The 23081-nt window shown below is 39.0% G+C and overlaps 1 protein-coding gene across 1 annotated transcript; it reads right to left on the minus strand.

The window, feature by feature from the left end:
• Positions 1-338: 338 nt before the first annotated feature.
• Positions 339-22971, minus strand: SLC4A1AP (solute carrier family 4 member 1 adaptor protein). Its single transcript, XM_065891369.1, has 14 exons — positions 22170-22971; positions 21762-21957; positions 20182-20304; positions 19331-19391; positions 18634-18773; positions 13742-13902; positions 12376-12445; positions 11809-11995; positions 8381-8492; positions 5925-6165; positions 3815-3901; positions 3074-3138; positions 1615-1684; positions 339-388 (listed from the first exon to the last, which is right to left on the minus strand). Exons 1-14 carry the CDS (start codon positions 22833-22835, stop codon positions 339-341), a joined length of 2229 nt encoding a protein of 742 aa, XP_065747441.1. The 5' UTR covers positions 22836-22971.
• Positions 22972-23081: the final 110 nt, after the last annotated feature.

A 23081-nucleotide genomic window follows, 5' to 3' on the forward strand; every position in this document is an offset into this window, starting at 1 on the left:
TAGTCCCTAAAGCTTAAGACAGACACTGTAGCCTTAAATAAACATGAGACATCTTCCCCTTCTTATTTAACATAGTCATGTCTCTCACTTTACTAATTCTCAAAATATACGGTTCCTTTTTACATACATACACAAACACTTTTAAACATAAATACCAAATTCAAAAGAATCAGATGGGTAGATAAATTTAGGAAGCCAAGAGCACAGAAGAAAAGGCCAGTCACCGGATTTTACAAATGATCATCTGAACTCCTTCTCTGGACATTCAACTTGATATATTATCCTAAATATCCCATGTCACATGGTCCACAAGGTCTTCCTTTAGGATTCGGAAGCAATCAATAGCCATACTTATCATTAAGATGGGTCCTGCCATCTCCACTTTGGCCTAGATCAGAGTAAAAAGCAGACAAAAAGCAAGCATTTTAGTACCTAAATTTCTATTAATTATTAGTATATTAGAAACCCAATCCACAGAAAAAGCAACCTGTGATAAGCATACGGGAAAACAAGCATCTCATATATTGCCTTAAGGGTATAGTAGGAACATAAACTAGTATAATCCCTATAGAATGCAATTTAAGGTCTCTTAAAAATGTTCGTAGCCTCTGATCCAGCATGTTGACGTTTAAAAATTTTTTCCTACAAGTACACCTTTACACTTGCAAAATTACACATATTAGAGGTTACTTATTGCAGACTTGTTTGTAATGGCAAAAGACTGGAAACACAGCAAATATTCATTGAGGAAACTGGTTAAATAAATAAAGGTATATCCATACTACAAAAAAGAACTATGCTACCATTACAAAAAAAAAAAAAAAAGAAATCTATAAGTAGCTATGGAAGGATGTCCATATATTATTAAGTGCAAAACAGTAAGGTATAGAATATGCTTCCATTTGTGTAAAAAAAAGTGATGAAATATTATATACTTTATTGCTTACATAGGTATTTTATATTATATATATAAGAAGTCATAAGAAACTGATATTTGGTTATCTTTAGAAAAAAAGTGAGTAGCTAAAGCACAGCTAGAAGACTTTTTTTTTCCCCCACTTTAGAGAAAATTTAAAATACATGCAAAAGTAAAGAGAAAAATATAATGAACCTCCATGTACCCTGCACCCAGTGTTAACCATGATTGACATGTCGCAAATCCTGCTTTATCTCTTGCCCCTCCTCTACCTTCCCTCATCCTCCACCACTGGACTATTTTAAGGGAAATCCCAGGTATCATTCCATCTGTGAACACTTCTGTACACATTCCTGGAAGACAAGGACTTTTTCTAAAAAACATAACTCAGTATCACTCACACTTTAAAAAAAATTAACAATAATTTCCTAGTATCATCACATATCTAGCTAGTGTTCAAAATTATCTGACTGGCTTATAATTTTTTTTAATAATTGTTTGTTTGAATAAAGATCCAAACAGAATACACAAATTATATTTGGTTGATATGTCTTTTAGATCCTTTAATCTACCCAGAAGGGAGACTTTTCCACTACATACTCTTGTAATGTTCTTATACTAAACCTTAAATATATATTACCTATTCAGAAACCTAAATAAATAAATATTAGAGGAAAAGAAAAGTAAAAACCATCTACCTTCAGGTGGGACCCACACACAGTAATCTGGATCATCTTCTGGATAGTTGGAGGAAAGTGTCAGTGGAAGCTGCAAAAACAGATAGGTTATTTTATTCAAAAGAATTTTAACTCTAAGAATTATTGTCCCTATCCCCGTGAGCAAACAAAAATTAAGAGAGAACAGCTTCCACTAATGATCTTGACATAAGTAACCAAAAATGGGGGAGCATTCTCTCTCTGAATCTTGATTTTTTTCCACAAAGCCTCAACAGGCTGATTTTCAGCCAGTGAGAGTGATGTTTTTTCTAAAAGAGGCAGTCAAGACAGGTGTGACTCTAAATGATATAACCTCCACAGAGGAAAATTTGACATTTGCCTTTTGACTCAGGTGCAGAAGAGTTAACAAAGCAAGCCTGACTGCTATCCTTTGAAAGGCCTGTTTGAAAGGCTTGTTGGTGGCCTTCTGGGAACTTGGATTTCAAGAGGGTTCCCACTACCCTAACTGACAAAGAGTGGCCCCCTGGGCCAAAACTGTTCGTAAAAACAATGTGGTTTATGCTGAACACCTGCTTTCCTCCTAGGACAATGGAATTTGGGTAGATGCCAGGCAGGGTATACCTATGTGATCAGTACCCAATCTAAATCCTGGGTACTAAGCCTCTAACGAGCTTTCCTGGTTTCACAAGTTGTAACTCTTTGTGAGGGGAATTAAGCACATCCTATGTGACTTCACTGGAGAAGGACCCTTGGAAACTTGTACCTGGTTCCCCGGACTTGTACAGTTGTTACAACTTATTACAGTTGTAATAAATCACAACTGTAAGTTCCACCTCATGCTGAGTCCTGTGAGGCTTCCTGTGAATTACCTAGCCTAAGGGTGGTCTTAGGGACCTCCTGACACCAATTCCACTTCTGGGAACTTACAGTATCCATACAAATTATATACACATAAGGTTATTCATTATAGCACTGTTATAATAAAAGACTAGAAAGAACCCAAGTGTCCATCGATAGAGTACACCCCCAAAATAATGAAGTCGATAGAGTACACCCACACAGTGGGAAGCTCTCAGTGCACTGATAGACAATGATTTCCACCACAGGTTAAAAAAAAAAAAAAAAAAAATCACAGTGTAGCATGCAGTATATTACACTCTACCTTTTGTGTAATAAAAAGAGGAAAATAATACATTATTCAAATGTCTTTGTATGGCATATTAGGATATGAAGAAAGATTCACAAATTAATAAAAGAGGTATCTGAGCAATTATAAAGAACAGAGTAGATAGAGACAAAAACAGAGAATCCAAAAATTCAAAAATACAAATAAAAGAGCCCAGATTTCCAGAAGAGAGGGTAGAAGGCAGCTGGGAATTCTGCTAAGATAATCCCTGGATTCACTCTTCTGGACATGGCCCATGGCAAAGGGGTTCATTTTTACTTTCAGAGAAATGAAGGTTATGACTAAAGCACTTACTTTGCCTAGACCAGGAGTTTTCTTTTTCTTCAATTCATCTCTTTTCTCATATTCATTCTTTGATGCTAATTTATGAAAAAGAAAAAAAATAAAAGAGGCAATAGCTATTTCAGAAAAATAAAATGGAAAAGAAAAATTCCTCCCTAAAGAGCATTATAATTATTGAAAAAAAATCACAATCTAATTCTCAAAAATTCCTTCTACTACTGTAAAGACTATAGAGAGAGAACTGTCCCTTCGTTAATAACCTTAGTTTTCAAATCCTAAGCCTAAATGTAATCACACCTTTTGAAAAGGTAAAGGAAAATGGGGCTGACTTTATTATTTTACAATTTAATCATTATAGTTAAAAGCAGTAGAAAACCGGAAAAAAACAGTCCTTTTAATAGCCTATCCTTTCAACCAATTTATTTTAATAATGTTGAAATCACCCCCATGATAGGCACATATTCAACTCTGGGAGATGTAAAATTGTAGAGAGCTTTGCATGGCCAGAGGGAAACATGAAGGCATTAGGTGCTTTGGGGGTCAGGGGGGGAAACCCAGGAGACAGAGGAGGAAAAGAAAGGCAAACAGGATGGCACCAAACATGAACCTCTCATATATTCCAACTCTGTCCACAGCCCTGGCAGCAGCATCTACCCAGTGCCTGCGCCTCTCAGGTCAGCTGCCACCCCCTCCTCTCTGACACCAGTTGGCTGCCTGTGTGTGGAGCAGCAGTGGAGTCTCTGTGCTACTTGCCTGAGGGTTCCTCACACGATGCAGCTGTCTCACTAATCTCTTGGTAACCTTTATTCTGTTCCACTTGGCCGAGTTGAGACATGTTTTCTATAAAATGCAGAACCAAAGCATATCGTATTACTTAATTCGTGGTGGGGAACCAAGAAAACAAATCAAAAGCAAGAAAAGCTAAGTACCTACATAATCATCCAGTTTTACTATCATTAGCTTCAACTAACCTTAATAAGGTTTTCAATAATAAATGTGTCTCCAGAGGTCTAACAGAGAACCACCAATTTTCCACTTCAAAAACTGGCCAACTCTGAGGTAAAACTTTTTAGCAATACTTACCAAACCCTTAAAAATGTACATATTCCTCGGCCTAGAAATTCTACTTCAAGGAACATATTCGAAGAAAATAATCAGAGATGAGCACCAAGATTTATTATATACAAGTATGTTTATAACAGCAAAAATTAACAAATAACTTACATGTATAATAATGTGGAGTTAAGTAAATTATGGCACATTCATGTAATGGACCACTTTGTCCCTTATTAAAATCACATTTTAAAAGACTATTTTAAGACGTAGAAAAAAATAGGTTATAAAATAGCATGTACAATACAATCCCAATGTTATTTTATAAATAAATTAATAAATGAATGCCTGGAGTAATCCCTAATTAGCTGCAGATTTACTAATTAATGTATCTTATAAACCAAATTTTTAAATCTGCTATTTTTATTTTATTTATTTATTTATTTAGCGGTACGCGGGCCTCTCACTGCTGTGGCCTCTCCTGTTACGGAGCACAGGCTCCGGACGCACAGGCTCAGCGGCCATGGCTCACGGGCCCAGCCGCTCCGCGGCACGTGGGATCCTCCCAGACCGGGGCACGAACCCGCGGCCCCTGCATCGGCAGGCGGACTCCCAACCACTGCGCCACCAGGGAAGCCCTAAATCTGCTATTTTTAGACACACATATTTACTTTGGTCCCTTAAACAAAAAAAATACAGTACTTACTGCTCGCCTCCCCACTGACCTGTTTATGTAACACCTTTACAATGGGTGGATCAAAGATTAGACTCTGCAAAAAGGATGCTTTCCTTTTTTGAAAAGGCCAAGCATTGTGCCAATAACAAAGGAAAATGCAAAAACAAAAGATTTACTTCTCACAGATGAGGAAACAATAACTTTTCTGTGTCTAAAACAGCTGAAGGTGACTCAGGAGAATGTCTACATACCAGGCCTAGTGTTTTTACATGGACTTGCCTGGTTTGTTTTGGAAGTCCATATGCACACATTCCCATACACGTTTAATGTCAGTGTTTTTTGCTTTTCCTCATGCTCCCTATTTTCTGTGCAGTCTTAATCTTCCTAAGCAGTTTGGCCAACCTGCAGGAAAATAACCCCTGCAGCTGACAAGGGTTAAGAGGATACTAAAAAGATAAACAATAATCTCTGGGCGTGGGAGATTCCTCTTTTCTTCTTTGGACTTTTATGTATGATCCAAAGTTTCTAAAATGAACATATATGCCTTTTATAATCAGAAGAAAACATATTTAAAAACTAATCAATTCCCTCTTTTATATTTTTCATCAGCCCTTTGTTGAGGTGGGTGAATACGACATGTCAGGTTCTCTGCTAGGTACCACGGGCAAAAAGATGAATAAGGCATGATGCTTCCTGAGAAGTACATCCAGTGGGTACAATTATGTTTAGCCTCTGTTTCAGGCACGGGGGGGAAATGAATAAGGGGAGGCTTACCCCGAGACCACCTAATCAGGCCCCATCATCCACCCTGTTCCACTGCCCTCCAATCACAGAGTGGCAGCAGCTCAGGACTGTTCCACAGCTGCTGTGGTTTCAGATTCCACAGCTTTCAACTTTCCATAATTCTGGAACACACTGGAAATACTTGCCCTTATTTTACAATGAGGATAAATAATGACTGGCAATCAAAGAAAGACCAGGAAAGTATGTTTCCACAGAGTCAGGTGTATCACACATCACAAAGTGTCACAAAGCCAAAATGCACAGGCAAGAACTGGCTTTGCTTTTTCAAACCTATCCAGGATGAATGTATATGCCCCCTGAATAGCACAGGAAGGAGAAAGAAGACATTACCATGATTTTTTGTTTCTTTAGAACATGTGAAATCTGTGGGAGGACCTGTTTCCTGCACTGCTCCTTCTGGCTCTATCTCCTGCTGCAGCCTACTGCTCCCCGCCTCCATTTTCTTCTTTTCATGCTCCTCCTTTTCTTTCTCCTCCTGCTCTTCTTCCTCCTCCTCCTCCTCTTCTACTTCAGGCTCATCCTTCATTCTCATTAGAGTTGGAGGGAGTTCTGGACGCTTGGGGGGTAACTTCTATGAGGGAAAAAAAACCCATGAACAAGCAGTTCTACAATATGACAGAGACACATCTTTTCAAGGGGGTTAAGCTAAATGAGCAGAATGTCTAACTTCTCTAGGCGGATCAACCCTGCCGAAGTTTGTTAGTAGGAGGACTTTCACGTGAAATATTATCCACCTATGAATCCTTAACAAGTATGTTTGTTAATTTCTAGGGTCAAAAGAACATGAAGTATGAAACACTTGAAACATCTTGTAGGGAACAAAAACATTTATTCCAGGTATGACTTACTGAGTACCAGCTGTAGGAATTCTGTCCTGTTACCCCTCATGATGTTAAATTCATTACAAATCTTTATTCATTACAAAATCTCCTAGGGAGTAAATCAGACACACATTTCTAAAAAATATATCATTTGTGCAGCTTTTTCATTTTAGATTTAACACAATTTCAAGGAAACAAGATATGTAAATCAGTAAAACAGATCCTGAAGAAAAAGAAATTTCTTGAATAAGGTCAAATATTCTAATCAAGACCTTTCAATAAAAGTAATTATTAGAGGGCTTCCCTGGTGGCGCAGTGGTTGAGAATCTGCCTGCTAATGCAGGGGACATGGGTTCGAGCCCTGGTCTGGGAGGATCCCACATGCCGTGGAGCAACGAGGCCCGTGAGCCACAACTACTGAGCCTGCACGTCTGGAGCCTGTGCTCCACAGCAAGAGAGGCCGCGATAGTGAGAGGCCCGCACACTGCGATGAAGAGTGGCCCCCGCTTGCCACAACTAGAGAAAGCCCTCACACAGAAACGAAGACCCAACACAGTAAAAATAAATGAATAAATTAATAAACTCCTACCCACAACATCTTAAAAAAAAAAGTGATTATTAGAAAAAGTTGATCACAGCTTAAAGAATAGGAAGAAGGTACCAAAGTATGTTAGGTATATCATTTTTTAAACATAGGATTTAGCTCAGTAATCCTAAGGAGAGCTTTTTAGTAAAGAGTTTTTCTTCTAACTAAAATACCCTCTCCCCACCTCACAGAAAAGCTTCCATCACAGGTAAACCACATGGTTCTCACTCAGGACACACGGTTGGGACTTCAGACCTCTGCCACCAGAGGACAGTTTACCCTGATTCAAGGTGTTATGGACTGAACTGTGTCCCCCCAAAATTCATGTTGAAGTCCTAACCACCAGTACCTCAGAATGTTACTTATTTGGAGATAAGGTCTTTAAAGAGTTGATTAAGTTAAAACAAGGCTGTTAGGGTGGGGCCCTAATCCAATATGACTGGTGTCCTTCTAAGAAGAAGGAAAGTCACCAGAGTTGCAAGTGCACAGAGGGATGACCATGTTAAGAGGTCATCAAGGCAACAAGAGGGCAGCCATCTGCAAGCCAAGGAAATAGCCCTCAGAGGAAACTAACCCTGCTGGCATGTTAATCATGGACTCCTAGCCTCCAGAACTGTGAGAGAATAGATTTCTTTTGTTTAAGACACCTAGTGTGTGGTATTTTGTTATGGCAGCCTTAGCACATTAATACATAAGGTTATGCTCTTTGGGGTGATGAAAACCTTTTAAAAATTGAATCTATAAATAAGGATGTACAAAGAGCAAAAACATACATCAGTGAAGTATTAGAGGATAGTAGAAAGATCACAACTCAAGAGATATAAGACCTGGATTTGATTGCATCTAGTTACTTAACGATGGTGTGATCTTGAATTTAACCTCTCTGACCCTGCTTCTCAACTGTGGGCGGTAATAATTCCCACACATCATGAGGTGTTGGAAGGATTAAACAAAGTAAGAAAAACCATATGGCAGAACCAGGTGTAGAGATTATGTTACTACCAAGTGTTAGCTGACTCTGAATATTACAACATCTAACCACCAGGAAAAAAAGCAAAAAAACCCAAACAAACCCAGAAACCACAGGAGACCCTTTCTTAAACGCAACACTGATCACAAATTAATAAACTGGTATTCTAATTCACAAATCGGTTACATGCAAATTGATTCACATGAATCGATTCATCAATTCTTGATAAGCCTAGGCTGAAGAGAAAAATCCAAGAACCACATCCTGGGAAAGATGTGATCATACCAAGCCCACAGCCCCTTTTTACATGACTGTGGGATAAGTCATCTGAGTTTTGAAAAGAAAAGAGATAAATTAGCTCAGGATAACTCAAGAGCTAAAAGTTTTAACACCTTGACCCACAACTCACCCCTATTGTTCCAGTTTTTAATTTGAATTTGCTTCCTCCTTTCATGGCACCAAAGAGAGGCAGTGTAAGCTTTTTAGCTTTGTTTTCTCCATCTGTAGCCTGACTTTCAGTTCTAGGAAGAAAGAATAATTATCTATTCCAGTGAGGCCAAGGTTTTATCTAAAAATACCATGGTAAACAAACTTTTGGCACCACAAAACTTTCCACAAAGTGAACATTTATGCATACACGAATAAGAAAGAGGTATTCAGGCCAGCAAAGTTTGAATGGACAACACTGCTGATTGTCACAGACACAGAGGTATTAAGGGCAAGATAAGGATACTACCTTAGTCTAGCAATTTACAACATGCTACATGACTTCACATTAATAAAATGATGCCTACAGTACACAGGTCACTGGCAAAGGAGAATACACAGGCATGCCCCATCCCCACTAAATGGCAGGAGATGGATCCATGGTGTAAAGCCCTATTTGCCATCAACCTCTGAAGAGGACTCAGTGCTTTACTTACTTACCTGGAGGCCACACTTATCATAACCACACACCAACAGCTCTGAGCACAGAAGTTTAAAAAAAAAAAACATATGTGTAAAGGGTGCAGGAGGCAGGATATCCTGTGTAGTGAGTAACAACAAAGACTTAATGAGAGACCCCACAACTGGCGAGCTTGTCAACGTTCTCAGTGGCTGAATATAGTTATAAAAGCTAAGCACATGAGGGTAAAGCTGAGGAAGAACAAAGAGAAGAGATTGTAAAAATTAGAAAAGAGCAGCGGAAAAAAGAACAAAGCAAAAGCAAAACAAAAAGGATGGCAGTTGAGTTGACAAGACACTCAGAGAGTAGTCAGAGGTGACAATGACAAGATAGCATGAGGAGAAAGAGGGGAGAAAGCCCTATGCTTTCTTCACATTGACTACAGGACAACCCTGCCTTCTGGAATATAAGGACAGCACTGGCCCTCCTGGCTCACAGGGGCCCATACAAGAAACTGACTACGCTGCTCAACCCTGAAGCCCCATTTCCACTCCCGCCTTCTTTTACCTAAGTCTTACCCCCTCAGTGGTGCTCTTGAGCCTAGCCTCACCCACCTTCTGTACCAGAGACAGACCCACTGCCTTGCTGAGGCCATCAGAGGAAATCCTGCCTGCCTGGCCTTAAAGACACTCTGTCAAACATCCCTCACATCCCTTCCCCACAAGCGTCAGGAAGCATGGAAAGGCAAAGGCAAGAGCAACACAGATATTTTTCAGCTCCATTAAATAGCTTGGCTGGCCTGGAGGACATGCAAAGACTCCCAAAGGAGAAGAAAAAGTAGAAGATGGGATCACAATCAAGAGTTGCTTGTGGGTGGAGCAGGGGTGGACTTAGGTAGGAAGTTTAGAAGTTCAACCCTCAAGTGAGAAGAGGAGGGAGAAGATACACAGCATCTGAAGGCCAGTATCCAAAGTAAGAAAGGGAGGAGGAACAAGGCAGACACACAGACAGCAGGAGGGGAGGCTCTGGAGGAAGCTGATGTATGTTTTCTAGCTCAGAACACCTTTCAGGGCTGACCTAGCAAATTAAAGGATTACACAGTTGGAATTAAAATTCACTGTTAATTTGTCTAACCTGGGCTATGGCTCCTGAGCTTTTACCTTTTCTCCACAAAAACGATGTCACAAATAGTGGCTAAGTATATCAACGATAGTAAAAATTACGACAATGATAATACATATGCCAGCACTTTATTAAGTGCTATTCGGTTAATCTTTGCAACATCATTATTCTAATTTACAGATGAGGAAAGTGAAGATCAAAGAAGTTACATAACTTGCCTTAAAATTCCCAAAGACTAATTGACAGAGCTGAGAATGAAACCCAGGAAGTCTAACTCTAGTGCTAATCTACCTCCTCACTGTCAGTAAGGTAACTCAAACATCATTTGCGGCAAACAGACTTCTGTAGACTGATCTATGCATCACTGTCTTAAATATCCAAACTACATATAAATCTTTGAACATACCTGCTAGTAATTTGGGGATACATCTTCTGTGCAGATGACCAAGAGCTCCAGAAACGGTTGGCCATTACATTTTTGTAAACAGAGGTGCCTCTCAATTGATAGATACTCATCTATGCAATGCCCCCAGAATCAAGTTACAGGTTTTGTACACGGGGGTGAGGGGCTGAATAGACGCTACTGACAACCTAAAGCAGCACCGTCCAACAGAACTTTCTGGAATGATGGAAATGTTCTCTGTCTGCGCTGTCCAATACAGTAGCCACTAGCCACATGTGGCTATTGAGCACTTGGAATGTGGCAACTGACTGAAGAACTGAACTTTTAATTTTGTTTAATTTTAATATCACATGGGACTATTGGGTGCTGTCCTGAACAGCACGGACCTAAAGAAAACAAGAAACCTTCTATATTGAACTACCTTCATAAGTGAGTGAACGTACCTATAGGTAATACCAGTTTTTGAGATGCCCATCTGGATTGTGTTTATTGAGGGCTGCTTACTTCTACAACCACCTACTCAACATTTTCAAAATCTGTTGACACCACATAGAAGACAATTTTAAAATATTGTCAAGTTGAAAGACTGGATCTCTCTCTCTCTCTCTCTCTCTCTCACACACACACACACACACACACTCACTCACTCACTCATAAATACTAGCCACGTCTGGGAAAAATTATTCTTAAAATCTTGTTTACAAATTACTCAAAAATCTTCTGGATGTCTGCAAATGGATTTGGGTTAATCTCTTCCAATAATTTCCCCAAAATCAAAGTTAACAATAAGATCAACTTCAGGGGATTATGCTTTTACCTCTTTTTAAGGAAGAGATTCCAATTTTAAAAAGTATTTAAATATAGTGAAGAGTTATCAACTGGTTCTTAAGAATGACAGATATAGGCATTAAAATGACTATCTGTACTCATATCTTTTCATCTGTGATTTTAAAATCATAGATAAAAATGGTATTACATTGTAGTATTTGTATTTCTCTTATTATGAGTGAGGTTGAGTTTATATAGTTAAGACTTATTTGTATTTCTTTTTCAGTGGCCTTTCAGTTGACATCTTTGCCCATTTGTCTCTGGTGAATAGGTCTTTATATATTAGGGAAATTAACCTTTTGAGCATGTTGCTTTTTAAAGAAGTTTACTCTGCACTAAAAGTATTAAGTAAAAATTTAGAGCCCTCCAATGAAACAGGAATCAATACAGTTTTCCTTAAAAATCCTGTAGTGGTCTAAATTTCACAAATAAACTGGGTTTTTAGTTACTCCATGAAACCACTGCCTTCTGTGCTTTAAAGAGTTTCTTATAGTCTATTTCTAGTCCATAGTGATTACCTAAAAAAATAAAGATATAATTCAAAATGTTATCTTTGTGAACATGCTTATTTAAAATTCCAAGTATAACTAAGACTTACTTTTTTAGTTCTGGGATCTCTGCTGGCTTTACAATTTTTATCAACCCTTTAAGTCTCTGCTGTTCTTTTCTCAGTTCAAAAGTTCTCAGGTGAAGTTTCTTCCGGGACACACCATCTAATGCATTCCCTGATTTCATTTCTGACATGAACGCATCTAAAGAGTCCTGAGATGGTGACTCTGATAGAGCTGTCCAAGAAAGGGATAATACATGTTTAGAAAGATGGCACCAAATATTTTAAAATTCAGCCCAAGTTTCCATAGAAAAGTCACTAACTTAAAGCTGGACAGAGGACATTACTGATATTAGGAATAAGGAAACTGGTTATACCTGGGAGATCTTAGAAAGTCACTTTGCCTCAATGGGCTTCATTCCCCTCATCTATTAAATAAAGAGGTTGAACCAAATAATTTATAATGTTCTTTCTAGTTCTAAAATGCTATGCTGCTCCTTAGAAAGGCTCCATATCCTGTAAATCTTACTAACCAATGTAGCCTTAGTACCTAGCAAAGTGCACTACACACAGTAGGTGCTCAATAAATATTTGTTTAATGAGTCATTACCTTACCTGTGCCGGAGGCTTTCAGTCTCTCAGAAATTTCAGAGAGTTCCTTTTCAGCATCATTTAACTTTGCAACCTGTAACACCCAAATTAACAGGGTTAGCAAATGTTTTTCTTCTTTCGAAATGTGGTAGCTTTCCTTTTCTTCCTCCTCTTATTTTAATTATTGTGACAAGTTTTAAGAGGATTAATTCAGAAGTCCATTTAAATCTGCTCCTCATGGAGTTAACATTTTTCATTTGTTTATTTAAATCTAATTGAATAAATATCCGAATTAAAGAATCAAGAATTAAGCAGAAGGAATGTACAGAACACAGACCTTATTTTACTCAAAAGAAAGAACTCAAGGGACTTCCCTGGTGGTCCAATGGTTAAGAATCGATCTTGCAATGCAGGGGACGCCAGTTCGACCCCTGGTAAGGGAACTAAGATCCCACATGCCTCGGGGAAACTGAGCCCACAAGCCACAACTAGAGAGCCCACGTGCCACAACTAAGACCCAACGCAGCCAATAAATAAATAAATAAATATTTTTTTAAAAAAGAAAGAACTCAAGGCATTTGTTTCCAGTGATGAATCAAAACAATAGATGTTACATAATGTTTTAAGCTCTGAATACTACTTAATATAGTGAAAATACAGGTCATCTTATGATAATTCCATGGAGGATACACTGTTTAAAACTACAGGCATAGCTCATTTTATGGAGCTTTACTTTACTTGCACCTTGCAGACACTACATTTTTACAAATTGGAGATTTGTGACAACCCTGCATTGACAGAATGATGGTTAACATTTTTTAGCAATAAAGTATATTGAAAATATACATTGTCTTTTTAGAGATAGTGCTATTGCACACTTAATAGACTATAGCATACCTTTTATACGCACTGGGAAACCAAAAAGTTCATGTGACTCACTTTATTACAATTTTCATTTTATTGCAGTGGTCTGGAATTGAACCTGCAGTATCTCTGAGGTGTGCCGGTATTACCAAACTACACTCCTCAAAATTCCTTTCACGATTCTTGGTTGCCAAAAGCCTAGAGTCGATTTCACCTCAGAATGTCCCAATTTGGAACTTTTTCCTTTCTTTTTTGGGGGGTAAGACCATATCCAAAGAATGCTCATTAATGGATCACTACCCACCTAGAGATAGATATAGTCTCTAGCAACAAGCCAAACTTTTTTCCAGCTTGGATAAGACTAGTTGTTTGTTACCATCAAATTTACAGATCACAAAAATTATACTTCAGTACTAGATTTCAATGCTACTGCTTTAAAAATTATAATTATAAGACAAATTTAAATAATACATTATTTTATTTAAAAAATTAAACTACCACAGCTATTTCTATAAATAAAACTTGCCAATGATTCGAAGGTCTCTGGCTTCTCATCAATCTTCCCAGCCTTCTTCATTCGGTTCAGACGCTTCTTTTCAACCAGGCCAGTCCGATCAAGAAACGTGTCATCATCACTATCATAAAAGTCTTCATCTTCCCAGTTCTTGGCCTTCCTTTTCCGAGATACTAGAGGTAGATAAAATAAATGATAATGAATCAGGTTAAAAAAAGAAAAAGAAAGAAGGCAAGTAGACAAGCAGCTTAAAATATCACCATCAGTTATTAAAAGAGAGGATTCAACAAGCTGCCAAACTACATATAAAAACAAAGAGCTAAAAAAAAAAAAAAAAGGGCTAAACCTTGAAGACATTATTACAAGTGAAACGAGCCAGACACAAAAGTACACAATATTGCATGATTCCACTTACATGAGGTACCTAAAATAGTCAAATTCAGAGGGACAGAAAGTAGAACACTGGTTACCAGGGGTTGGGGGAAGGAAGAATAGGAAGTTACTGTTTAATGGGTACAAGGCTTCAGAACGGGATGATGAAAAAGTTCTGAGATGGACAGTAGTGATGGTTGCACAACATGAACATATTTAATGCCACTGAACTATATATTTAAAAATGCTTAGGAACTTCCCTGGTGGTCCAGTGGTTAAGACTCCATGCTTCCACTGCAGGGGGCATGGGTTCGCTCCCTGGTTAGGGAACTTAGACCCTACATGCCGCGTGGTGCGGCCAAAAAATAAATTTAAAAAGAAAAATTTTTTTTAAATGCTTAGAATGGTAAATTTTATGTTATGTATATTTTACCACAATAAAAAAATGTTAAAACAAAGGGCTAATTTATTTAATGAGCAAAAGCTCTCAAAAATCAATTAGCAAAAAAGAAAAAAGATAAATGAGGAAAGGGCCAATAATCCAAAAGAAAATTTTAAAAGTAATAAAAACAGTTCACAAAAAATGAAATACAAACGCCCAAGAGACATCTGAAAAGATGTTAAACTTTTTTTCTAATAATTAAAAAACACAAACTAAAATAATGAGATACCACTTCTTACCTATTAGACTAGAAAAAACATAAGAAGATTAATAATGCCTAATTTGGTAAGGATATGGGGAAATGGACTCTCAAACAGTTGGCTGGAATGCATATTGACACCATCTTTCTGATGGTCAATCTTACAACAGCTGTCAACATTAAAGATGCAATTAATCTAGCAATTCTACTTAAAGGAATTTACCCTATACATATCAATGAAACATTGTAACCATGAAAATCTAGAAAGCGCACCTACAGGGGACTATGGTAGCTATTACTTTTTTGTCTACCCTATGTCATCGTACTCCCCTTGTTCTGTTAAAAGTACCCCCTTTCCTCTAGAAAATTCCTCCCCCATTCCATGTGGATTAGGGGTAGTCATGTGACCAGAGCCAGATCAATAAGAATCTTTCCCTCATAGTTACACTTAGATACAGGGAAAAAGAGGCTCTCTTTCCAATGAGGTTATTAAAGAGAGAAGATATAAATCCAGGGCTGTAAGCATCCCTCTTTTCCGCGTGAGGTAAGAATCTGTCTGCAAAATAAAACCATGCATTCATGAGACAGACTCACTCACAGATACACATGTATAAGTTGTATGTGTCCTGGTGATACTGAGTTCCGGTTCTGTAGCACTAAGTTCTGCTTCCAGAACTTGAGGTCCTGGTTCATGCAGTTCTTCCTTCAGTCCTGTGAGGTACTCTTCCCAGCTTCTGCGGCCAATAGCCTTTCCCCCTAAGCTAGTTTGAATCAGGTTTCTATTATTTGCAACCAAAACAGTCCTTATTAATATAAACCTGATAATTTCAGGTTAAGATGGTACACTGAACACACATATCTAATTTTGTTCTCGTCCCATACTCCACTAAAACTGCAGCAAAGAGATCTTTTTTTTAAAGACACTAATCTACAAAGACAGGGAGAATAGTAGTGGGGACAGTGACACCAAATTTTTGGAAATTAAAAAGCAGACAGGTAAGTGGAAACTAACTTAGCAGAAATAAAAAATGGATCCTAAACCAACAATGGGGAAAGCTGAGAACCAATCTGATTATACTACAGAATCCTCAAAAGGATCTGGAACTGGAACTGGATAGTAGTGATAAAATAAAGAGGACTGAGTAAAAGCTGATTGAGAAACAGATCCTTCTCCCTGGCTACTCACCTCCTTCCCACCCCCAGGAAAAACACAGAGTTTAAGACAGAAAGTCTTTGAACTATGGGTTGACTAGTACAATTGAGGACACGGGTACGTACTCTCCTGAAAACAGCTGAACGTTGAGAACACGCTCAGCCATCTCCACCATGCAGCGCTAGGAATGCTGGCAGCCAGTCCTCTCCCTTCATCCAGGAGACTGGAAGAGTACTCTCTAGGGAATCTTGCCAGCAGAAGAAGGAAAATCTAAGGATACTTACATGGAGAGTTCCCCAGCAAAAGGCTCACCCACATCATCGTATAGTGTTCCTCAGACTTAACAAGCCCCACCTATATATTCCACAAAAAAAACCACACTTTTTGTCCCTATATAAGTATCTACAACCAAGAAATACATGACATCTGAGAAAAACCTCTACCATGCACGATACATACCAAATAAACAAAAAGAAAAAACAACCTGGAGAAAACTGATTAGCAGAGAGATGAGACATTAATAATCCACGAACAACAACAGGATATTATGTTTAAAAAATGAATATTCAAAGAACAAAAATGAGCTTTGGAAATTAAAATCTTGATAGCAAAATGAAGACAGAAAGATAAAGTTGCAGAAATATCCCAGAAAGAACAAAAAATACAAATAGAAAAGAGAAGGGAAAAAAAGATAAGAAACTTAGATGACTGGTCCAAGAGGTTCAATATCTAAAATAACAAAATTCCAGAGAACAGAGAAAACAGAGGGATGAAATGATGGAATGGCACAATTCCAGAAATGTTCCTAAACTGATTTCCAGATCAAATGGACCCAACAAGTACCCAAGGGAAATGGATGAAAATATACCCACAGAAAGGTACATCATAGTTAAGTTTCAGAGCCTTGAGAACAAAGGGAAACTTACAAACTTGTAGTGAGGGGGGGGAAAAAAGATGACATACTAGAGATCAGGAATCTGAATAGTTTAGGACTTTGATAGCAACACTGGATGTCAGGTAAGAGCAATGCCTTCAAAGTTGTGAAGGAAAATTACTTCCAATCTAGAATTCTATTCCCAGCCAAATTATTAACCAAAAGTAAAGCTAGAACAATTATATTTTCAGAGTGGAGGGTTTAATAAAGTTGACTTGCTATATATCCTTTCTTAGGAATCCACTAGAGGATGTCCACCAAAACAACAATAGACCAAGAAAAATGGAAGATGTGAACTCCATTGAAGATTATATCTGTGCCCCCTATTTTTGTACCAGCTTTCTATCCTGCCAAAGCTACAGAAAGATGTGCTCCACTAAAACAAGGGAATAAACCAAGAAACATGAGAATCTGAGAATCACAAAACAGAAAATCCATCCCTGGAGAATGAGAAAGGAAATCTCAAGGAAGACAGCAAATGAAGTCCCAAATGACTGTTTTGCAGCAGGCCTAGAGAGTGGTCATCCTTAAAAGAATGAGAAGAGTCCTCTTCAGGAGAAATGTCTCCAAAACAGTCAGAACTGATAAATTACTTAATGTGATTGACCATATGGAAAAACATACTGAAAGGCTACTGAAAGGTGTGGGAAGAATGAGTACGAGGTACCAAAAAAATCAAACACATGAAACACATACACAATTATTAACTTTAGAAAAACAACAAAAAAATAAAACTGCTCAGTTGTGACTAATATTTGCATAAATGTAACCCTGTAAATATCAAATACTAATTTAAGTCAAGAGATAATGTTTAAATGAATCAAAATATAATAGCATATTCATGTTTTTTAGAAATATGAATTTTTTTAACATTTATTCTTTTTTTATTGAAGTATAGTTGATTTATAATACTGCATTAGTTTCAGGTGTACAGCACAGTGATTCCATTTTTGTTTTGTCTTGTTTTTCTGCAGGTTATATTCCATTACACGTTATTATAAGATACTGGATTAGAAATATGGATATTTTTAAAGGCCAGAAAAAATAATTGAAAGAGTTAAAAGCCTTCTAGGGATGAAGACTGGGGAGGGGCAGGACAAAGAACAGGTATATTTAGTTATAAGCCTTTGGTAGTTTTAAATTATATGTAAGTTACTTTGCAATAAAATTAATTTTAGAATAAATAAAAAATAATTATATACCCAGACAGATTTTTAAAAAATAAGGTAAATTTAATGCAATGACATGGGTAATGTCCATGATACATTCTTATGTTAAAATGTCACAAAAGGGGGCTTCCCTGGTGGCGCAGTGGTTGAGAGTCCGCCTGCCGATGCAGGGGACGCGGGTTCGTGCCCCGGTCTGGGAAGATCCCATGTGCCGCGGAGCGGCTGGGCCCGTGAGCCATGGCCGCTGAGCCTGCGCGTCCGGAGCCTGTCCTCCGCAACGGGAGAGGCCACAACAGTGAGAGGCCCGCGTAACGCATAAAAAAAAAAAAAAAAAAAAAAAAATGTCACAAAAGAATACTATAAGTAACATAAATGCATTTGTGTATGCGTGGTTTTTTTTTTTGTTAAAGGATCTACTTCTGAACACACATCTATAGAAAATGTCTGGGAGAACACAAGTAAACAACGGTTACTTTTGGGTATGGAGATAGGGAATTTTTTCTTTTCACTTCATAGAATTCTGTACGATTTACATTTTCCCCCTAAAAAGAGGTTTTGTAACCTTATGTGTTAAATTTCCGTTCCTTCTTTCCTTTTTTTTTTTTTTTTAAAGAAAAGTGTTCCCACGTACTCACCTGCCTCCTGACGCAGCAATCCCAAAGTATCAAGGATTCGACAAGCTTCCAGTGAGCACTGGATCATTGCCTCTTTTTTCTTTCCTGAGTGAATAGCCTCAGCCACTAGCTGTTTTCCAGTTGAATCATCCACAGGTAATCTGCATTGGTTTGGGGGGAATTATAGCACGGCACTAAGCTCCAATTCTCATGAAAAAAATTAATATCTTATGATAATAGTCATAGTTTTCGAGTTGGCTTTTTTTTTTTTTTTTTTTTGCGGTACGCAGGCCTCTCACCGTTGTGGCCTCTCCCGTTGCAGAGCACAGGCTCCGGACACGCAGGCTCAGCAGCCATGGCTCACGGGCCCAGCCGCTCCGCGGCATGTGGGATCTTCCCGGACCAGGGCACGTACCTGTGTCCCCTGCATCGGCAGGCAGACCCTCAACCACTGCGCCACCAGGGGAGCCCTGAGATGGCTTTTTAATCTCTCAGTTCATTTTGTTCTATCTTGCCAAGGATGGACTTCAAATCTTTTCCTTCCACCTTTTACTCATCCCACCCTAACCCCAATGTGTTACTAAACTATCAAGGTCCAAATTCAGGAATAGGCTAAAATTAAGATTAAAGTTGCTCTTTGGGTTGTTGTCTGTAACCATAAATTAAACCTGAAATTGACCACTTTCCATAAATGGATGTTAATGAGAAAAGAACATACCTCACCCTGCAAAGCCAAGTGCTATGACCCTGTTCATCAAATTCATATTCTAATTCTTCTCCTGTGGAAGGAAGAAAGACAAAACAATTTTAATAGCATCTGAAAGTTACTAGTTGATACAAAGGGAAAAGACAGCAAAGGTTAAGTAAGAATATAAAGTTTTCATACCACACTGAATACTAAATTTCAAAGCATTTCACTTCCTATTCCTAGGAATTATTATCTGATAATAAAATTAGAATGAGCTTGAGGCAGAGAAAAGCCCAAACTCAAATCAAAACAACTCTCCATACACAGGTTTGTCCCCTATATAGGAGCTTTCACACTTATAAGTTGTAGACTTAGTGTTAACTTATCATGGTTGCCTAGTTTTTAGAAGCATAAATATTAAGTGCAGAATGCAAGCAGTTCATATATATATTTACACTCATACACACATGCACACATACACATAGATGTTCTCTCAAAGCATTTCTACTGAAACTATTCTCTGTGGAAACATTCTTTAAATCATACAAAGTGAAAATCCATGTTAAGAATTACAAAAGATCAGGTGAATTAGAAACAAAAAAATGACAAGAAGTTGGGTCAATCTCCCCACCACCCCAGTCCTGGATCTTCTGACAAGAAGGGGATGAAGTCAGGCAAAAGTACTTCTTTTTCTCCAAGATGTGAAAAAATAACAAAATTCTTACTATTTTCAAAATAAACCTGAAGCAACTGACCACACAGGCAAGAACTGAACAAGGAGGAGAGCAGATAAATTACAGCATTTCTAAGCACCTGAAGATCTGGAAAACCACCCTGTTGTGGATACATTATACTGGCAGTGTCAGAATCTGTTTACATACCTTCTCGGTCAAAAAAACCTTGGAGAGCCTTTTTTGGATCCTTTATATAAAAGGCCTCTCTTTCCTGCTGAAACTCTAAGACAATGGGGTTCTCTTCAGCCTCATCCTCTACAGCATCTTCTCCTACAGGATACGGGAAAGAAAAGACAATCAGACATAAGAGACTATCTGAATGACACCCATTATCCCTTCAGGCTGAATAAAGACACAGTTATCAGTGATGAAAAGAAAGGTGGGGGTGGGCGGGAGGAGGACAACCACAAGACCATCAGTATGAACATCTTCAGGTTTTCTAAATTGTGTGACAAGTTAAAACTTGTTTTCATGCCACCTTATTTTCGTTCTCCATCACTGTATGTATTGATATTTTAAAAGCAAAATTACCTACTACATTCTCTATGTAAAAAAAAAAAAAAATGAAGTTCCTCAGCCCAGCATTCTCACACCCAGGTCTAATACTTTGTCTTCAGTATAATTTCCCAATACTTATCATATCCACCAACAGACTGGTCTACTTAGTACTCCATTACAATCATCAATCCCTGCCCCAAATACCACCCCAATGCTCAGCTTCTTAAGGGCTTCTTTTCCTTTCCTTCAAGTCCCAGCTCAAAACCCTTCTGTTTATAAACTTATAAACTGTCCCAAAGATCTGTTAGTGCTGGCCAACAGAAATATAATGAAAGCCATATATGCAATTTACATTTTCTAGTAGCAACACCAAAAAAGAGAAACAGGTGAAATTATTATCAAGGAATCTACATAAAAATATTATGAATATTTTACATTCTTTTTTCACACTAAGTCTTTGAAACCCAGTGTGTATTTTACATTTACAGCACATGCCAATTTGGACTAGCCACACTGTAAGTTCCCAATGTGGCTGATGACCACCATATTGGATAGCGCAGGTCTAGGTCCTCAGTGACTGCTCCCGTCTCTGAACCCTTACCCTAGCATACTAATGGTTTCTAGCTTTTGTTTGGCACTTACCACAAGTAATTTCATAAGATTTATCTGTCTTCCCAACAACATAGTAAGGCCATCTTCTAGCTTTTCAAAATCCTAGCTCCTGAATACCCGTCCTCTAAGATGTCTGGTGTTATGGAAAATTCAATTTATTCCTCTGATTAGATATTTTCACATCTCAGGGTATTTACCCAAAGTATGAAAAATTCAAAAGAACTCCTATACTGAATAACATTCTGTTTTATTTGATTGAATGTAGTTTCACCCCCTTTAGCAATAATCAGTACTTAATTAAATAAATTTTAATGGTTAAAAATAATAAACTATACGCTGAGGAACTTTTGAACAAAGGAGTGCACTGTAAAACACATTAAAAGAAATCAATAGTGCCCATAATTCAATTGTTTGGCATCAGAAAAGTTAATAAATCTGAGTTTGGCTAACCTAATGTGCAAACTGTATTTGTCCTATCTATCTCAAAGAGTCATGAAAGCAGTATGATAAAAAGAGAAACAAAAAACCCCAAACAAAAAAACACCAAAAAACATTTAAGCGTACTAGTAGAAATGAATTTAAAATATTAACCTCTGGCAGCAAGTTTGATTCCTTACCCATTCCCCAGGTGCAGCCCATTTCATCATCTTGACTACTAGTATTTCTCTTTCTTTCAGCTGTATCCGTTTCCTCTTCTTCATCTGAGTCTTCTCCCAGCATCTTCTTTTCCAACATCATTTGTTGCTGCTTGCGCAATTCCTTCAATTGCGTTACTGTCAACTCAGATTCTGCCTCTCGGTCTTCCTCTGGTCCCTGATGGATCAAGCAAAAGAATTCTTTTACAGTTGATTGTTAAAGTCACTTTCAGAAATATAGCAATGTGTACAGAGGTCTGGAGATGAGGGGCCAGATTTCTCCACTTTTGTAATCGCTGAGACAATCTCCTTCCTTAGTGAAAACTTAACGAGCTCAGGAACGCAGCTGGGTGCACTCCAGAGACTGCAATTCTAGGTTTTTCTACTTACCTGAAAAAGAAAGAGCCGGGTGCTGCCTCCAAAGCGAAGAACATGCCCGACGTGGACCCGACAATAGGTGCGGGGGGGGATGCGGGTTTTGTTAAGAAAAGTGCCATGGGTGCTTCCCAAATCGTAGAGGTAGAAGCCAGGCCCGTGGCCGTCGCATTGTGCCTCGGGACCGGACACCCTGTGCTGCAGCACAGCGTGGTAGCGCGACACCGAAGGATGCTCCAGGCACACGTCGCAGCTAGCGAGCCTCCCGAAAAGACAGCAACTCATCCCTTTCAAACTCCGGGTGCCAAGGATGGTGCCGCCCTTCAGTGTTTCTAGGCTGTAGGGGGCCGTGGCGGGGCCGCCCCACGGAGGCTCTCGGTAAGGAGGAGCCCGGGCCGGGCCGCCAGGGGAAGGAGCCGCTGTGGGAGGCCGTGGCTGCTCCTCCGCTGGACCCCTAGTCTCCCCGCTGTCCAGCAGGGCTGGCGGGTCTTCCGGCTCCGCGGAATCGGAGTCCGGCAGCACCGTGGGCCCTCCCTTCTTTACCTCCTCAGGGTTTGAAGGATTGGTGGCCGGGGCTTTGCCCCGCACCGCCGGGGGCAAGGGCGAGCCTGGCTTCTTGAAGTCGCCATTGAGTTCCTGCGAAGCCAGCGGCTCGGACTGAGAGGGACCAGCAGCCATCATCGAGCGCGTGCAGCGTCGAAACTGTTCCAGGGAAACCTCACCCCCTCGGTCTCCACATTCCTCTCCACTCCTCCCTCTCCCCAGCCCCCAGCGGCTTCTCTGGCAGCGACGGTAGAGTTGCTCCTTCACGACCTACAGCGTTGTGAAGAAATGAGTATCCTGGGAAGTTATAAGAAGAGGAAAGCAAAAAGGCGGTCGAGGTACTGTCGGAATGGGGACATCTTTAGAGGTTGCAACTGGGTTATA

This window comes from Phocoena phocoena, chromosome 14, assembly GCF_963924675.1.
Source record: "Phocoena phocoena chromosome 14, mPhoPho1.1, whole genome shotgun sequence".
Lineage (NCBI taxonomy): Eukaryota > Metazoa > Chordata > Mammalia > Artiodactyla > Phocoenidae > Phocoena > Phocoena phocoena.

Bases quoted from the DNA above. Each gene is read 5' to 3' on its own strand.
- SLC4A1AP (XM_065891369.1), bottom strand. From the start codon at position 22,835: ATGATGGCTGCTGGTCCCTCTCAGTCCGAGCCGCTGGCTTCGCAGGAA. The intron at 19,392-20,181 runs GTATGTAAACAG...TTCCTTCCACAG, and splicing joins AGGTTTTTTTGACCGAGAAG to GAGAAGAATTAGAATATGAA. The intron at 6,166-8,380 runs GTGAGTTGTGGG...TTTCCCTCATAG, and splicing joins TAAAAACTGGAACAATAGGG to AAGTTACCCCCCAAGCGTCC.